Genomic DNA, 19,598 nt, shown 5'->3' with positions numbered 1-19,598 from the left:
CTTCATAGGAGAGGTGCTCCAGCCCTCTCATCATCTCCGTGACCTTCCTCTGGACTCACTCGAACTCAATGTCCATGTTAATGGCAAAGATGTTAAAACAGCGCGAGTCACAGTACTGACCCCTGAGGAACACCACTCGTCACTGGTCTCCACTTGCACATTGAGCCATTGACTGCAACTCTTCGAGTGCAACCCTCCAGCCAAATCCTTACCCACCAAATGGTCCACCCATCAAATCTGTGTCTTTCCAGTTTAGAGACACAGATGTCATGTGGGACAGTATCAAAAGCTTTGCACAAATCCAGGCAGATGACATCTTTTCCCTTATCCACCAACTCTGTAACATGCTTGTAGAAGGCCACCGCATCTGTCAGGCACAATTTGCCCTTATCGGCTATCACCAATCACCACCTTATTTTCCATGTGCCTTAGCATAGCCTCCAGGAGGATCTGCTCCGTGAGACTGACCAGCCTGTAGATCCCCAGGTCCCTCCTGGCTTTTGTGCCCAACTTCCTCAGTGTTGGAACGCACCGCTCCTGAGCTTGGAGGAGGTGATCCCTGACTATTAACCAACTTCCCTGGGTGCCTCTTTCCTCCAGGGCTCTATCCCATGGTACTCTACCAAACAGATCCGTGGAAAGTCCAAAGTCAGCTCTGCCAAAATCCAGGGTAGCGAGCTTGCTGTGTGCCCTCCTTGCTGCCCTAAGGATCTTCAACTCGACTGTTTCATGGTCACTGCACCCAAGGCTGCTCTTGACATTCACATGCCCCACCAGACCCTCCTCGTTGCTGAGAACAAGGTCCAACACGGCACCTCTCCTCCTTGCTCCTCTATCGCTTGGACAAAGAAGTTAACATCAGCACATTCCAGGAACCTCCTAGGTTGATTAGGCCCTGCTGTGTGGTCCCTCCAACAGGTATCGGGGTGGCTGAAGTCCCCCACGAGGACTAGAGCTTGTGAACGTGAGGTGTTTCCTGTCTGCCTAGAGAGGGCCTCATCCGCTCAGTCTTCCTTGCCGGGTGGCCTGTAGCAGACCCCCACAACAATGTCTCCTGTCCCTGCCTTCCCTTTGATCCTAAGTCATAAGCTCTCGGTCAGCTCCTCATCCACCCCCAGACAGAGCTCCATGCGCTCCAGATGGTCGCCGACATAGAGGGCAACAACCCCTCCTCCACTCCACACATTGGTGTTCCTCTCCACTATCACCATTAGTTTAGAGGCCCCTGCATCAGCTTGGCAAGCCTACGGCCAACATCACTCTTTCATTTTTCCAACAGATTATATTCCATACCATAGGACATCATGCTCAGCATATAAACCTGGGGGGAAAAGAATGAAAAGGAGGATGCAAAGAATTATGGCATTTTGTCTTCCAAGTAACTGTTCTGTATGATGGAGCCCCGCTTTCCTGGGGATGGCTGAACACCTCCCTGCCCATGGGAAGCAGCGAAGGAATTCCTTTTTTTGCTTTGCTTGTGTGTGCAGCTTTTGCTTTACCTATTAAACTGTCTTTATCTCAACCCACAAGTTTTCTCACTTTTACCCTTCTGATTCTCTCCCCCATCGCACATGGAGGGAGGGAGCAAGTGGTTGCGTGGGGCTTAGTTGCTGGCTGGGGTTAAACCACAACAAAAAGAATTACATATTACAAGACATGGTCTATTATTGCCAGTACTTGAATGAGGCTATGCTGGAATTCTCCACCAGCAACTCACCATTTTTAAACACACTTTTCTTCAAGAAATCTTCATAATATGAACTAAGGACATCCCTGAACCAAAAGTCTGTATGAAAAGGAAAACAGCTATAGGTGTTTTAACAATTGATGAAAATTCTGTAGCCATTCTCTACATAAGGTTGATCTTTACGAGACTTTTTTTTTTCCTTTGCACAGAAGGAAAAATGACCAAATTACTGTAAGTAAAATAGCCAAGAACGTATACAAAGAAAAATTATAAAACTTTCTCATGTTCTTAACAAAGCCATTTCTTTGTGGAGCTCAGAAGTGTGCATGTATTTAAAAATACTCACAGCAAAACATTAGAAACTATGATGAATCACTGCCATTGAGTGTCTCCTAACTACCAGTAAAGCAAACACATTTTCAGTTTTCAGAAAGCAGCAGTGTTTTTCCTTGAAGAAATTATGAACAGAGGAGTTAGTTATAACTGTCTCTAATTAAGAAGTATCAAAAATACTTTGCATTTTGCACTGTACTTTTGATGTTGACTCTGATGGCATGTTTATTGCTCTGCTGTCACATAGTATGATAGGAAATTTTTGCTCATTTAATTATAACACTGGATCTTTCAGACTGTATCTTATTTTAAACTATAATAGTGCTAAACTTTTTCCTAGTGGAAAGTTATGCTTAAACATGATCTTGTCTCATGATTGTCTTCACTGTCTGGAAAAAATTCAATCAAATGATCAAAATATTGTTCTTCATAGGTGGCAGATGAACTATAAACAAGGCAGAACTCAATGGCATGTAAGCAATCCTACAAACAACCTTCCATGTATTACCCAGCTGTAGTTTTCCATTCTACAGGCAACCCATTTGAACCCAATGCTTAAGGGTCAAGGAGTCTCTTCTGCTTCCACTTAAGCCTTTGAGAAAGCTGCTGATGAAATCTCGTACAAAAGCCTAAACGTTTTTCTGTGAGGAACAAACCTGAAATCAGAGAAATGTTTCCATGTTAGGGGAGTGGGTTTGTCCTCCTGAACAGAATGTCATGTTTTCTAATAAATAAAATGCACCAATAATGTTCAGGCAATATTAACACATGGATACTGGTGTCTCTCATCTGTCTCATCACGACTGTTGCAACAAACTTTACTGTCAATCATTACAGGAATAAGTGATTTAGAGCACAAAAATTCAGACGCAAGCCATCTGGGTGGAAAGTGGAGATCTGCAGGTGCTCAGCAAAAACTGAAAACTCACAGCTTAGGCTGCAAGTCTTTTACTTGCAATCGTAACTGCTGTTATGAGATTAAAAGAAGTGAATATGGTCAAAATGATGCAATTCTTTATGATGCAATTTAGAGTGATGAGTTAGGACTCCACAGACAACACAGCTTTGTTTGCAGAGATAAAAGAAAAACTTGGGTGCTATTTCCACCCCATTGAAATTTATACCATTTTTTTAAATCATTTTATACATAGACAGGTAGCATTCTGACTACAATCATACTTCAAAGCATTGTGTAGATGTATTTTAACATGAAGGTCAGGTGACAGTCCTTATATTGAATCCAAGGCTCCTTGAGTTTTATGGCATATAAAAATCTCTGTATTCTCTGTTTAAAGTGGGAGCCATTTACTGTCTAAGAATTCCAGATGTGGCTTTATAGTAGTGTTTTCTAGCTTTCAGTGTAGTTGCCTTCCCCACTCCAAAATGATATCAAGATGAGGTTTCTAGGGCAAACAGCTCTGGAAATGCTGAAAGCATGATTCTGGCTCATGCACACATATCCCATCCCATAAAGAAGAAAGTAAGTGATTTTAATAAAGACTAAATAATGAAAAGTGATACAGGTTTTAAAAATCCTAATACCACAGGGGCAGACACTGAGCTTGCATAAAGACAACCCTTCAACGGACACTTCAAAAGCCTAGTAAAAATCTAGCTATATTCATAATCTAAAAGTTTTTTTGTGAATGAGAAAGCAAACTTAAAAGAGACACTGCTATTCCAGCCCTCAGGCTTTCTCCATGGTAAAATAACACAACTGAGCAGAAACATCAGCACAGTCTTCCTTTAAACCACGTTTACCCAACACCTGTTTGGCTGCTGGAAAGGAACTCTCCTATCCAAGAAATTGGCCATTGGGGCTTTAAATTTACCCTTGGCAATCTAACTTCTCAGCTCCACCTTGTAAAAAAAACTCTTAACATGAAAAAAATGGAACTAGTATCACTCTCCTCTTTAACAGCATTTAAATGAGGAATTTCGGTAAGCAAGTTTCCAAGACAAGTTTATGAAGAACAACAAAATACTAATTCTGAGCTATCAATTGCTTTCATTCTTGCATTTAATTCAGCCAATTTACTCCAGGTTGAATTCTCTGTTATTTTATGGGTGGTTGTAAAGGATTCTGTGTCAGGTTTAAGAAGGAGAATTCCTACATATTTTTTACTAGTGTTACAGCACCACAGTAAATCCTGTCCCTCTAAATGGACAAACAGACATGCATGCAAAGTTAAAAGAAGAATCAGTTTCCATCTTACTTTTTCCTGTGGATTCTCCTATGTTAAGTGAAGGAATAGTTTTCCCTTTCCCTGTCTTTGGAGATGGTGCCATAGATGCATTAAACTCATCTTCTGACTCACAGAGAAGCAGAGATGAGAGTTTTTTTCTGTGTTCCTACAGTGCCTAGCACAAAAGCTTAAAGGCTCATGACCAGAGATATAGGGGATGTTATTGTTTTTGAAGCTGTCAGCATTTACAGGGGAACAGAGTAATACATTAGCACATTTAGTACATCAGGAAGGGAAAAGGATCTGGGCTACTCTGTTGGTATTTGATCAGGATGCTCAAATTAATTTTTATTCTTTTTGCAGTATGGAAAGGCAGTAAGTTTAACCCTCCATGTGACCTACCTGTGGAACTTTTTGACATTAAGGAAAAATGAAATGCAAGGGAGGTCCAAACCCAAGCCAATTACAGTATTGGCTACACAGTTCATGGTAGCCCTGTTCTATTTCCACCACCACACCAAGACATCCACTTATTTCCTCCCCCTCCTGACTTCTACTGAATTATTCCAGATTTACAAGCTTGGTTAGCTCCAAACTGCATCTAAAAACCCACTGTGACCTGGTCTATTATTTCCCATTTGACATTTCTGATGGTTTACCGAGTTGTTAGTGCTCAGATCCCCTCTTGAAAGAAAAAAAGGGGAGAAGTAATCATCCTTAGAATTCATCTACTATTTTTCAATCACAATGTGTAGATCCTTACTTGAAAATTTACCCTGAATACTCATGTTAGTCAAAAACAGGCATACAGGAGCTCACATAGGAAAACAGAATTCTCAGCCATGAGGTTCTTAAAAAAAACAATTTGCCTTTTTCTTAAGCTGCTCACAGGTACTGCAGGAATCAAAGTCATCTGAAATTATTACTGTCACCTAGGAGAGGTAGTAATTTTGTACCATTCATTTAATCCCAAGGATTAGGGCTTGGCAATCTCCACCTACCTCATTAATCCCTGTATTTTGGAAAACTGGGTCCACATTGTCCTTGTATCAGCCATACGGATCAAGGGTGTTATTACTTTCATACATCACATGCCCAATACCTCAGAATGATCAACTAGAAGTGAATAATCATCCTGAGACCATACAAAAGCACAGGATAATAGCTGTAAATTATTCTGGGCATGAGTACCAGGTAAAGAACCTTTTACAGGGTAGATGAATGAACAGAGTAAAACTCTTCTTGACTGTTAAAGCAAAGTGACCTTTAGAAAAAGAACATACTTGAAGATTTAATTTTGCCGTTCTTCATAAGAAAAGAACACACCTATATAACTGCTTAGATTCATGATACCTCTATTTTTCCAGTTTGAAAAAAAAAAAAATAAAAAAGGGAGTTGATTTTAGGAACTGAAGAAATAAGACAATGGAATTATATTTTTTCCCCACTGGAAAGTTAAGTCAGGCTTGTCCCCATATCCATTCACATGGTTCAAGAGTATTATTACTTTTGTATGGTGTGTTCCTGAGGTCATTGCTCTTTGGTGACACAGCAGGTGTGGGAAGACAGGTGTTGGGTGCAACAACCATTATCTCATTAGTCCTTGTTACTGCCTCCTTGAAGACACCCAACTGTTGTCTCAGAAGACCTCAAACAACATAGCACCCTTAATAAGGGGGAACCTACTGTTAAAAACAGAATGTTAGGACTGGCCAACTGACAATGCTATGCACTGAGAGAAAAGCTAAAGAAAGAGACACACTGGCAAAAGAACAGTTTGTGGGGTAGCCTTTTCCTGGAAGTACAGCTTCCTTAAATAAGGTGGCTGCAGACAAGAGATAAAATTTGAACTCTACAGATAAAACTCATATGATACAGGAAAATACTGTTGTATAGAGCAAGCTCTGCCCACAAATCAGCCAGATGCTCCTGTTCTTAATCAGCATTACGCTGGGAATGCCACGGCTGTTGGCTAAAATTTAGAATAAACCTGAAAGCTTCTTTAATACAGAGCTTTGCAAGGAATGCTTTCCAGAAGCACTGTAACAACAGGGCCTCAGCATCAAACCAGCTAAGTATGAAAACTAGATCTGCTTTTTATAGCGGTATTAATTTGCTTGAAGGCATTCCTGCTTCTAAATTAACTTTACAGGTTGATTCACATTCATGCTTACCACTCCCACTTATTTTCTGGACTACATGTAGCATTTTTAAAACACTGACTTCTATATACTTTCACCTGTATTCTGCCAAAATATTTTTATTACCTTTCATCATAGCTAGCAGAAGAATCAAACCTGACAGCAAAGAGTGCAAACTCCCAATAGCAAATCCCAATTTAGCAGCTGATAACTCTTGTTCATCTTCATGGTTAAATTTGAAGTTTTGCATGAACAGCTGCAAACAGATGAACTGACTCTTTCTTCTGGATTTCACACATTCTACATATTGATACAATCTAAAAAGAAAGCCAAGTTTGAAGAAAATCTGTTCAGCAGTTCTGAAGAAATAAGCTTTAAAGCACCAAAACACAGTCTCAAGTAATTGTTGTGGTTAGCTAATAAACATGCCTCTTGTCTTTTCCCAATTCTGCTTTACCTTCTATCAGAGGTAAGAATCCCATTAAAAGATACTTCCTACATCTCTCTGAAGAGACAGAGGAAGAAAAGAGAAGGAAGTAATTCTCAAAACATTTATCTTAAATACTACTGTGAACAAGTAGATACTGCAAGTAGCAATCATCACATTCATTACACATCATCACAACCTGCCCTCTGTCCAAAAAAACTCTAGACGAACATATGCTTCATCCAGGCTCACTAGCAGGCCGTATCAGCAGTTCCTCCTATATACACTGTTTAACAACAGAAAAATAAGTTTCTGTGATAAGGGTATGAGACAGTTTATAGCTAATAGGTTAAGAAGGGTTACTTGCAAATGCTTCAAAAGATCCCAATAGGTCAGTGTTACTCTACATTGAAAGAACTGCGGGGGGTGGGGAGGTGGGGGGGGGGTGTGTTCATTTTTTTTTTTTTTAATGTTTTCCTTTAGCAGTTAGTGTTTCACATACTGAATTCACCAACTTCAGGATTTTTTAGGAGTTCTTGAAGAACATATGATTTGTCTTTCAAGCAAGCAAATCTGAACTAAGAGATTATTCTTTGGACACTTGGAAAAAACCTAGAAAATTAACCTCAGGACAAAGTGTTTGTCAGGGAATGCCAAGATCTAAGGATTTTTTTAAAAAAAATTTTTTGCAACAATGACACATGAATTCAAGGTTGGTCTGTCATATTTTGTTTAAAGTTGTAGAAGGCTGAACAAGTATATTTGGAATCAAAACCTGGCAACTTTTATCAAATAAAATACAGCATTCCCTACTGACACCTACGGCAACAAGCACATATAAGCCCAATTACCTAGATTAATTATCAATTAAAAGTGAAAAACATATATTTTCTTTTATTCATTACTTGGCCATCTCTACAGGTCCAAAGCAGAAGAAAATCACCAGACAACTCAATAAACTCCAAAACTAAACAAAGAAAGCAAAAAAAGTTTAATTATGCAACATTAAAAAAAAAAATCTGCTTTTTCATTACATATAGTGAGAAATTAATGTTAAGTGCTTCTGGAGATGATTATGAGATAAAGATGAGGACACTTTTACAGATTTTTAGAACGTATTTACTTTTTTGATTTATAGATAATCTATCCATAGTTAAGGGTCTAATCGTTACTTTTTCTCCTACAAACTACTAAAACCAGACACTACTCAGCACTTTAAATAACATGTGAAAAATGCTGCATCTATTTAACAGCTGCAGAACTTATAGGACAGAGGCAGTAAAATATAAAAAAAGACAAGAGTTAAAAATCCTACTGCAAGAATATTAACTGTAATAAAAGAGAAGACATTAAAACCAGCAGCTAGTTAGGTGCCAGGACATAATAGAACCCATAAGACCAGGCAAAGAATGATGCTAAGTTAAGGAGAAAGAGTCTGTTTTCAGAGAGGAACTTCCTGACAGACACCACAACAAAGCAACATGAATGGTGACTGTGTGGTCCCCTTCTCGTAAATAAATCAGGCGTCAAAGGTTGATCTGCAGTTAATAAGAGGCCTAAGCCTTCTCCAAGGATTTGTAGTATTCTGTCAGCACAGTCCAAGCCTTAGGAGCCATGAAGCCTTCTGGCGGGTTTTGTCCTTCTCGAGCCAGCTTGCGCATGCGGGTCCCCGATATAAATTCAAAGTCTTCATGGCTGAGAAAGTAGGAGTGGGGGAAAGAGGGGAGAGGAGCAAGGGAGAGGAGGGAAAAATAATACATTTTAAAAGCAAGAAAAGTTGCTCATATTCCTTCTGCTTTCTTGATACTTTATAAATTTCTTCTTGGGAGTATAATGCTGTATAGCAACTGTCATTTCCAGACACTGGCCAGCAATGCCAGTAAATCTCTACGCCCTCTACAATATTCTACTAGGTAACTCCAGAAGTTTAGCAGCATGGTCATGGTCAAACTGATCTGTGGACTGAAATGAGTCCATCTAGCCTGGCTTTCTCTCTATTAGGAAACAGGTAACTGCTGTTGAGAGACAACAGTCTCCTTCACCTGCTGTCTCAGCTCTCTGCCAGGCATCCCATTTTGCACCTTGCCCTGCCATGGCAGTGGACCAGCCCTATGTGCTGGTTTGAAGAAGGTCACTTCAGTGCCACTACGGAATGCAAAAAAACAACGCTGCATGAAACCTTAGGGAAGGACACTTTGCAGAACAGAGAAAGTAAAAGCCTCAGAGTCTAGAGGCAAGCTCCACAGCTGGACCACTGCAAGCCACTGAGCATGCATATACAAATATATTCATATCAGTAATGTGGCACATACAGTTCAAAATAAACAAAAAACCTACAGAAAAATAAAATTACCTTCCCCTAAAAATGTTTCTTCCTGAAAAACAGAATTCAGTTGGACAAATACACAAATGAACCCAGATCAGGATTGTTTATCGTTGTTAACATGACAATCTAAATGAATATTAACTTCTCAGTTATGTGGTCATAAGCAGCAGAAGCTCTACGAGTTAAACACTTACTCCTCACAGGACTGAAACAGGAAAAACAAGACCAGAACACCAGAGGCATATCAAATGCTCCAAAGGAAAAATAATTTATTCTTAAATTAAATACGCAATTTTACTCATGCCATTTGTTCAATTTGCAACATGTATGCATTACTCATTCTTCACTTGTCTGTTTGAAATAATAGCCAAGTATTGGTCTCAGATGCACATGCCTCAGATAGAAACAAGAGCCAAGTGTGCACATCAGAGGGCAGAACTTGGCTCTAAGTGCTGAACTACGCTCAGTAGGGTATGGAAGTTAGCAAGATGCAGAAAGCACTCCATGGTTCCCTTTCACAAAACCACTAGCCCCATAATTTTTTGATTTGGATCGCATACATTTACACAACAGCACTGCCATACATGCTTTTTTCTTACTGCTCTCAATTTTGGACTGTGGGTTCCTGAAGTGTCACAAGGCAAAAAAACCCTACTGTGCTTCAATTCTGCAAAGTATAAGTTATGCAAAAATGAAAACTTAAAGTTGATGTAGGCCCATGGGAGAAAAAGTTATGTCACTGCTATTTATAATGCCTGAAAATTTTCTTCCTTGGCAGAGACATGCCTACTGTTCACTAACGCTGCTTGAAGGCAACTTGTGTTCTTTGCAAAAACTATTTCTATAAAACATATGTGGGGAGGTGATAAGCCTGGTTAATTCTAGTGAAAAAATACTAAGTGTTCAGATGATCAGGAAGAGAATAGTAAAGTAAGTACTATAAAGTTGCTCCATGTGTGGTTCTCTCTACGGTGTGGTAGCAATACCAAAGTTCATGCATTAAAAAATTTTAGCTGCTTTATCGCCACTTTGCCTGTTAAGTTTTCAGAAAAACACTCAATTTCCATGCCCTACAAGTGAAATAAAGTACTAAGACAACACATTTATATATGCCATATAAGTTTGCTTCAGTAAGACCCCCAATTCCTTTAGCTTCTTCTCATCGCTGGTTGCATAAAAGGCACCTCTAGGAAGTGGAGATACCAAGGAGAGAAACATTAAAAGAAGCTAAGGAGATCTATAGAAACCCTAAGAGGAAAGAAAACATGAACAAGGTTTATTTAAGAAACATACTACATTCAGCATCTCATAACATTTCTAGAAATGTTTCAGAAATACTATTAACAAGTACAAAAGTATTAATGATAACCTCTCCTTATCCAAAATTACTGTTTTGAATGGGGTTTTAGTTAAAAAAAAAAAACACCAAACAAAAACACCTTAACTAGTAAACACTGAAGTGACTCAAATGGAGCTTTGGCAACATATACTGTATGTTGAAACAACACAGTAATTCTTGCCTTGTTTAAAATTACTGCATTTTCAATTTTATTGTTTCCAGTTTAACCTCCACTTCCATACCTAAAACAGAGTATTTGAATAACCACTCAAATACTTGTTGTCTTTACTGATAGTAAAGATCAAATCTCTTGAATATCAGAAACTGAGATCTCCACTAACCAGAAATGCTTTAATAGTACTGGCACTGTGTTGTGATGTGAATCACCAGCATTATGAAAGCAAAACATATCAGTATGAATAATTTGATTTTGTTGAAAAAGGAACCAGAAAGAAGAGTCAGGTAATTTTGTTCATAGTGAACTTTGAGGATATTAGAAGCTACTCTACACAAAATGCATTTGAGCAGAACATGACAGGGGGGAAATATCTTACTATTAAAGCTGCCATGAAATATAAATGCCAAAGCCATTCAAATTTCATTCTCAAGTGAGACTTGGAATGACTATGAATAAAACTTAACCCAAGCCTTTTCTGCGCATGGAACTTAAATGTTTTTGAAATTTTTATTCAGTGGCTGCTAGAATTTGAGCTGCTTTCTTTGAGCCACATCGTATGTTAGCAAATGCCTGTAACATGGATTTGACCTTTTACTACCAACTGATTTTGACTAGTATTGACATAATATTTGGTGTCAATGCAATTAAAAGCATTCTCCAAAAGAAAGAGGAAAAAAGGCATAAATAAAGCCACAACAAAACTTGTCAACAGAAAACCAGTCTTGAGACATATTACATTGAGACTGGTATGTGCTCCATGGCATAGCAACCTAGAACCCTATTACACTTGCAGTGTGGAAAAAGCCTTACGCACACATGCTATGAAATCTCCTTACTTGGGCAGGGGTAGGCCAACAGAAAATATGTAGCTTTGATGTGCTCTCATATGTCTAGCAAAAGGAGAAAAGCAATCTTTTCAAACACGTCACTTACAAAGACTGATGTTTTAATTTGTTAAATGGATTTCCCTTATTTTCGTGCATTCAGTAGTTGTTTTTTACTATAGTACCACAAGTAACCCCAGCAGCAATGACAGCTCTTTACACATTGTTATGAACTCAGACACTAAGAGCAGTGTGTGAGGCTAAGATTTCAAAGACCTTACAGCTCTTGTGACAAAACAAAGAAGTTACCACCAGTTTGCAAGCAGGAAATGACTCCGTGAAGATGCCCACAGTCCTACACGGAACTTCTGCTGTATCTCTGAGGTGTCAATACAGTACCTTAAAACAATGACTGAGAAGAATATGTTTTCCGCTTCAACAAGTATTCCCTACAGGTTTAATCTAAGTATAAAATATGTTATGTAACTGATTTTTTCACTTGGGAGCAATGAAGATCAATCACAATCTCAGGAACCCCCACCTTCTGTTAGGGTATCTGGCACTGTGCAAATGACGTTCTTGAAATTCCCATTCTCTGTGGAGAGTAATGCCTAGTGCTCTAGAGGTACCAAGAAATGACTCTTAAATACAGGAAACACAATAAAAGTACAGACCATGCATTCATAGTTTTGCCCATTCATCAAGATACGGGTTATTTGGAAACAAATGTATGGAAATACAACAATAACATGACTTATTTGCCCTCATCTGGCTTTGAAACAACTGCCATGTTCTACTCAGCTGGTAAATTTCAGATCCAATTAATTCCTAAGACTATTCCCAGTCTCCTTATTTGGGGTTTAGTCCCATAACAATTTTCCTTCTCCAACTTCAAACTTCCTGGACAGGATCTGTCATGAGGTGAAACCTAACCTTACAACCCTTTTCAGAAGGATTTTCACTGTATTTAAATCTGCCTTTGCAGCATTAAGTCATGACTTACACCATATCTTCTACAGGAACAGAACACTGCCCCATACAGTGTCAAGTCTTTGCCATGTCAGTCTGTGTTATGCCTTGGGAATGCCCCATGATGCTGAATGAACCAGCTATTATCAGATAGGTTCAAAACCTAACTGGCCGTGAACAAACTCTCTGTGAAAGTAGAACATAATAATGAGATTAATATCAACATATGCATAGCAAATCCTTTACCTGCTGTGAATGAAATTCCTTTCTGACTGGCAGCAGTGTTTGAGTCTTCTGAGCTGCTTTAGTGTTTCAGGGTATCCTACATTAGGTACTAACATTATTTCACTTAGCTAAATTAAGGAGGACAGTCAAGTATGTTCATCTTAGCCTCTTAGTATCACTTTAAACATCAGGTATCACACCAAACAGATTTGGGAACAGTACATACTTAGTTGGAACAGCTGTCCTGTATGACTTACAGTATTTAAAGCAGTCATGCCAAACACATGAAAGGTCCTGGGAATAAACTAAAGTTAAAATCTCTCCTTTTCACACATATTTCATTCACATTTTACAAAAAGCATTAACAGTTTGCTCTAGTAACCTTACTTAGGGGTTTCTTTTAGCCAAAATGATCTCATCAGTTTTCTTTCAGGACAAAAAAAAAAAAACAAAAACACAAAAAAACCCACACACAACCATTTTTCCAGACGCTGCTGTGGCTTTTTTAATTGCCAAACTAATTTCCTTTCTTAATTGAGTTTTTTCTCAGCAGCAGTCTGTGGCTGCATTTTATAGGACTGATCTTCTGTAAAGAATTGGGAATCTCTGCTCACCCAAACAACTACTATTATTAAGCCACCAATCCCAAATTACACTTGTCTGTGGTAACTGAGAGGCCTTTTTGGCTGAAGAAATACACTAACTGTTTTTCTGAAAGGATTTCAGCATTGGGTAGGGATTTTTTGGGGAATGGTGGTGGTTTTTGTTGGTTGCTTGTTTCTTTGGTTGTTTTTTCCTTACACTTCTGTCTAATAGTGGTTCATAGGTCAGACATTCATTCGTAATTTCTCTGTTACAACTAGAATACTTCCTATACATTTTTCCAAAACATGTTTGGACATATTCAATTACTGATTCAAAATTCTATGAAATCTGAAAGGATAAAAACTATAATAAGCAAAGGACTATACCAATATTCATGCTATTTTTTATTTGTATTATTTCCTCAGAATTCTGTGCAAGTGGAAATGCTCAAGCTTCCCATAGATACTTAGATAAGGCTTGCTATCTGACTTCAACAATAAAATATTTTTTTTTAAAAAAAATCCCTTTATTATCCTCATTTTTACCAAAGGGAAAATAAACTGAAACTATTTCTACCTGTCCTGCTAATACATTGCTTCAAATGCATTCCTCAAACCCCCTTCCTAAATCTTAGTTTTAGAGACATCTTTTTCAAAGGTATGTTTTAAGACTGCAGTTCCACGAGGTGCTAAACCTAGTTCTAAGAGGTCCAAGAAACAAATTAAAAATTGTGCTGGCTTCATGAGGTAAAATACAAATATAGTTCCAAGATATTGGTTGTTCACAGGTCTTACTACTTTAAAGGGTAACTTTAGAAAACCAGTTTATACCAGTTAAACTTTGTGCACCACTCTGCAACTACAACTGCTGTGCAGCTAGAATAAAGGCTTTTACATCAGTCTTTTTTTATCCCCTTTCCTCGCACACAACGCTCCATGGTTTTTCCTGAATGCAACCAGGATACCTTTGCCTTTCCTTATAAACAGGGGTACATGTAGATACAGTGCTGCCAGGCGACTTCAGCTCCAACACAGCACCACAGCAGCTCAACACCATTAACCAGCAGCATGAGGCCTTGACACTCGAAGTTAACAGTCACGTTCTCCAGGCTGTTCCCAAGCAGATGCACCAGATCTATTGAAACTCCAAGGGCAGCACACATTCTGGAGGACACTAATGGAAGCAAGAAACAAACTTAACTTCCGTATCAGCTCCACAAAAATCAGCACTTGCACCTTTGGGAACCGAAGGCCGTAAGAAAATGACCTCTTAGAATCACGGCCAGCACACCTGAGAAGTAAGGGTCTTTGTTACTGATTTGGAAGCAGAGCCAGTGGTAGGCTTTTTGATGCTTCCTAGGCTTGCCACGAGCAGCTCAGCCACAGTAAGGTATCACACAGCTGCCCAGTATCTTATGGTACATAGCTGACCAGCACCAACCCAGCATGTGAAAACCTAACCCCAAAGGCATACTATGAATGTTATCAGCAAGTGTTAAAATTTTCTCATAAAAGCTGAGCATAAATGTTTAGAGATGTCATGAGGAAAGCAACTCTCTGCCACTGCTAATGCTGCAGCCCCAGCTTGGCAGACATCCTTCTGGCAGTTGAATCAAGCTTTTGGTAACCTCTCACCACTAGCCAAAGATTCATCCCTCACCATCCCCATGGCTTGGGATTGCCTTCAAAACCGGAAAGATAATTCACTAACATCAGCAAAGAGTCCAGCTGCAAGAAACTTGGCATGTCTTTGCTGCTAAACCAGGCATGGTTCAACTCTGCCAAATTATAGAGACACCCAGGATAGCAGATGGTGTCCATTATGGCTTCTTACAGGTACCTCTCCCAGGTAAAGGAGTATAGGAGGCCTGAAAGACTAGAAGAGATGACCACTCTGGGAAAGAATAACTGCTTCCAGCAGCTGAGACACACAGCTCAGCTACAGCTCAGTCCAAGGGAAACCTGCTTGCCATAACCTTCCATGCATCCACTAGTGATGGAAATTCTTGAATTGCCTAGTTTTTTTGTCAAGTCTCTAAGCCTTAAAGAACTAAGAAAGGTACAATAGAAATCAAGTTATCCATTTCCAAAACAAGTCAGAGCAATGCTTCTATGCATGCAACCCTCCTCCCTACATTTTCATGCTGTTTTTCACCAGGTTAAGTGGTGAACTGAGGAATGATTTCCACGAACATCACTATTTCGCACCCAAGGGTCTTCTACCAGTACTGAATCCTTTCTGTTTCCAAACAATCCTGTGTTTCCTGCCATCCTCCTTACAGAGTCAAACACTGCATGGTCCAGGAGTCTGCCACATTTTCAGCATTACATAGACTATCTTGAAATGCAGCCAGCTGCACCCATCCAAGCTCTGTCTGGAGCCTACCACAATGTTCTGTCTATGGCAAGCAGGAGCAATAATGGCTCTCTCTTCAGGGAGCCTGCATGTGTCCACATTGCCATCTAGGGGGCTGCTGCCATACTCCAGCACACTCTGTAGCTTGCAAACGACACCTAGGGAAGGACGAGACAAACGGTCTTACATTCTGACAGCAGCAGGGCAAAACTGCACGTTAATAGCTGCATAGTCCTTTTTCCAAAACAGTGACAGAAACAAGAAAGAAATGCTTCAAACTAAAGGGTCCCCACAGGCGTGATGAGAGGATAAGAGTGTGCATATGCAGTCTGTGACAAAAGGCAAAACTTGTTACCACGGAGATTTTTTTTAATCATTTGCTCTGGCTAACGACAGAGGTATAGTTTTACTCTCCTTGATTTAAATCAAATCTATCCTGCTAAGAGTACAGTATCAATGATAACAGAATCAATATTATTCTACAAAGATTTTATGTTCCATGTAATGGGAATTCTGGCCTCTCACATTGCCATTCCCCTTCCATTCCAAATTATTAAGAAGTGACATACCAGTATAACTATTTCACTTTAATCTTTATGTATTGTCTAAAACTTGCTGAATTACTTAAACAGGACAAATATCCATAGTATTTACTATAACAACCTTTTGAACCTTATGTTATAATCGATAGATATTTGCATAAAATTATCAGTATTTGCATCACAATAATTACTGTGCAGAGCAATCAGGACTTCTAGATGCATCTCAATGAAAGGCACAAAGGTAGTGAAGTGTTCAACAGCTAGCTAAGAGGTAGTAAGTTTAGGTAAAGGCTTTCATGTCAGATACAGTAGAAATATCCTTCCCTCTGATTTAATTCCTCTTAATGAAAATACCATACGTATCAGGGCATAGGTCTGATCTGATGCTACTGTCTACAGCATCACTTGAGGAAAGAAAAAGAAAAAACAAACAAACAAAAAAACCCTGCTGCAATGCCATCCAAAGAGAAGCTTCACAGTACTAAGGAGAACATTATGCTGGAATGCTGCCTATATGGGAGGGAAGAGGAAGAAAGAACAACATTGGCAAACTACAACTGCTAAATAAGACTCCCTGATTAGCTTCAATTTTAAAACATCTGCAATGTAGCAAATCATCAAATTTCTAAACACATATGGACATCACAGAGTAATATACAGTGAAACTATTTTAATTCTTGTCAGGTTTCAACAGATTTGCCTTTACCATGCTGCTTATGATTTCCAAACAACAGAAGAACATGCCATAAAGTTATATTTAGTCATGTAAGAGACTAACACTTCGCAGCCTTAAAAAATAAAAGCAGACTAATTCAGGTGCTTGTAATTTACTGCTGAAATAATGAAGCAGTTATGTAACTTACAATCAAGGTTAAGCCAGCATACTATCTACTAATATAATTCATGGTAAGAAACACACAAGCTGCTGAATAAAACTTGTTGGTTGATTGTCACAAGCCACAGTGACATCTTTGAAGACTTATACTCAAGTGTTCTTCAGCTGCTTACGCTGTGGTTACAAGAGGTAAGAGACAGGTTCATTTTTACATATCAGTCCATCCCATGCTGATTTCATGCTTTGAAAGATGAACTGTGTTGTACAGACATACTTCTTCAGTTAGAAGTAATAGGAAATAGTTACAATATATAGAAAAATTAAAAAAAAAAAAGTCTTGCTTGACTTTGTATTTCAGTATTCGGGTTGTATTTCAATAGTAACTTCAACTGCAGTTTGATGAAAACCTAAAGTACAGCAGTTCAATAATCTGAATGAAGATGTTTAAACTAAATTGACATCTTCCCAGTCCCACTCAATGCCACCATAGCAACACATACGGTGAGTTTTGGACTCTGCTGTACCACGAGTGAAAGAAAATATTGGAACATGCAGAAGGTGAAATTACCTGTCCTGGAACTGGATGAAAAAAACAAATTCAGAACACCAAAAAACCCAAACAGCTGAAAACACTGTGACATTCAATGAATTTAGAGCACCATTTTGCACTACTGTTAGACAGAGCAAACACTTATTTGTCACCCTCTTGTCCACTATCTTCTCCCTCTGAACTCTCTCATTGTTTCTCCTTCCATCATAGCTGATGCAAACCTGGCACGTGAGAAGCATATTTAGAAAGGTAAACCACTAGAGAGCTAATCTTACCATTATAATGAATAGTAATATTTCTCTGTGGATTTGGCAGTCTGTGCCAACATATTCCAGAATTAGAGAAACTCCAGTACCTGTGAGGAAAAGGGGAGCTTCCAGTGGCAACTAAAGTTGGATCAGGTTAGCTGTGCTGTGAAACTACATTCAAATCATGCTGAAGTCAAGTTGCATTCATGATCTAAAACCACATCTAAACACTGCCATCTTTGCTCAATATGAATTTAATTAAAAACATTTTTTTTATGTGGGCAGGGGGTAAAAGGCAGCTATTGCTCAAGAAGTCTTAAAACGAAAATACAACTTACTGATCAGAGTCATAATAATCCATACACTTCTTTTTCTTATTATAAGCTGCAACTCTGAAGGGTACGATTTCCAGTGCTCGGAGGCCTGGAGCCATTGTCAACACTTTGGCGCCATGGGTTGGTTCATACAAATCTTTCCCAGTGTCAGGGTGCGGCATCCCTGCTGGATCTCGCCCTACAATGTAGAAGTTAGCTCCTGCGACCATCCGTGATCTACAGTGCCACTGAACCTAGAACAGAAACCAGGAAAAACTGTTAACAGAAGAAAACTGTCAAAGCATGACCCTTAAAGTGTGCCTGCATTGTATAATTACCACTTTTTCCCTAATCAGATGTGACTTCTACTGTGGTGGTACAACAACACAAAGAATCTATTATGTGAATCACCACCAAGCTTACTGCTGAGACATACTATTACCCTGTTTCATGTGCATGTTAGGATACTTTAAAAGTTACTTTTGTACAGCGTTTGGAACAGCACAATCGGAGCAAGAAAGATGGAGCTCATCACTTCCTTAGCTCAGTTCTTCCTGATGTTGTCACCTTCCATCCCTTTCCTGTTACATAAAAAGATTAACACAGAAGCAACTGCTTTGGGAAGCTTAGTGGGATCTAGCCATGTATTGCTCTACTTTAATCACAGTAATTTCTCTAATAAAAAAAAAAAAAAAAGACACCCTGGCAAATAGATAGCTGCCAAACATCTCATTGGAAGACAGACAAGATAGACTACTTAAACACAGTGGTCACAAGTGATCTAATCAACTTATTTACACATCAAAAAAGAAAAGTTACCCATGCTCGGCATTTTCACCTGGTGCATGTGGCAAGGATGTTGTCCAAGGCAGGATTTCAACACTTAGTCTGCATCAATATTAAGACCCAAAGGACACATACACTAGGCACATACTGCACATAATGCTTTCGCAGCGCTAATGCTGCCTATTCATACCATGAGCTTCCAAGACAAAAACTGATCAAGCAATTCTAGCTTTGGTAAAGTTACTTTGGTATATTCACTTTCCCTAATCATTTTGAAATAATTTCCTTTCTAACACATCTATATGAACTGGGGCGGAACCAAAGTCAAAAAGAGAAACTTTAGCTTTACTGAATTTTTGCTTGGATGCACCAACTCCCTTCCACTTAATATTTCAAGTATTGTACATACTGACAAACGGCTTTCCCACACTACTTTGCAGCATATTTCACAATGAGTGGTTTCATAACTAACAAGTTGATTTTTACTATTTTCCCTTATAGCTCAGTTATAACTGAAAGTAAAAAAAGAAATGATACTTCAAAGGAAATTCTGCACACAGATTATTCAATCACATGTTCCCTGCAGCCAAAGAAATGCTTTCAAATTATTTAGAAATGCACCTCCTTTACTAAATATGGTGAGAGGATTTTTTTCTCCCAAAGACTGTTTGCAGTATTTAATTGCAGATTGTTTGATGTTACACTTACAACAGATTTTAGACTTATTATGCTATCCAAATGTTAGTGA

General features: G+C 38.9%; 1 protein-coding gene and 1 long non-coding RNA gene across 3 annotated transcripts in view; both read right to left on the bottom strand.

Annotated features, from left to right (window-relative positions):
- Window positions 1-7,734: 7,734 nt before the first annotated feature.
- Window positions 7,735-19,598, bottom strand: part of PAPSS1 (3'-phosphoadenosine 5'-phosphosulfate synthase 1) — a 47,964-nt gene continuing 36,100 nt past the window's right edge. For both annotated transcript variants that reach the window (XM_080378361.1, XM_080378362.1), the window contains exons 11-12: window positions 18,089-18,318; window positions 7,735-8,469 (exon numbers count right to left, since the gene is read on the bottom strand). In XM_080378361.1, the coding sequence (XP_080234487.1) occupies window positions 8,331-8,469; window positions 18,089-18,318 (369 nt within the window). In that variant the 3' untranslated portion in view covers window positions 7,735-8,330. The remainder of the gene's footprint in view (window positions 8,470-18,088; window positions 18,319-19,598) is intronic.
- Window positions 9,343-18,082, bottom strand: LOC308060104. Its single transcript, XR_013926605.1, has 2 exons — window positions 14,185-18,082; window positions 9,343-12,596 (listed from the first exon to the last, which is right to left on the bottom strand). It is a non-coding gene; the product is annotated as an uncharacterized lncRNA (long non-coding RNA).

The sequence above is a fragment of the Falco punctatus genome (assembly GCF_963210335.1).
Source record: "Falco punctatus genome assembly, chromosome: 1".
Lineage (NCBI taxonomy): Eukaryota > Metazoa > Chordata > Aves > Falconiformes > Falconidae > Falco > Falco punctatus.
Note: the sequence above shows the minus strand (reverse complement) of the source record. Positions and strands in the feature narration are given on the sequence as shown.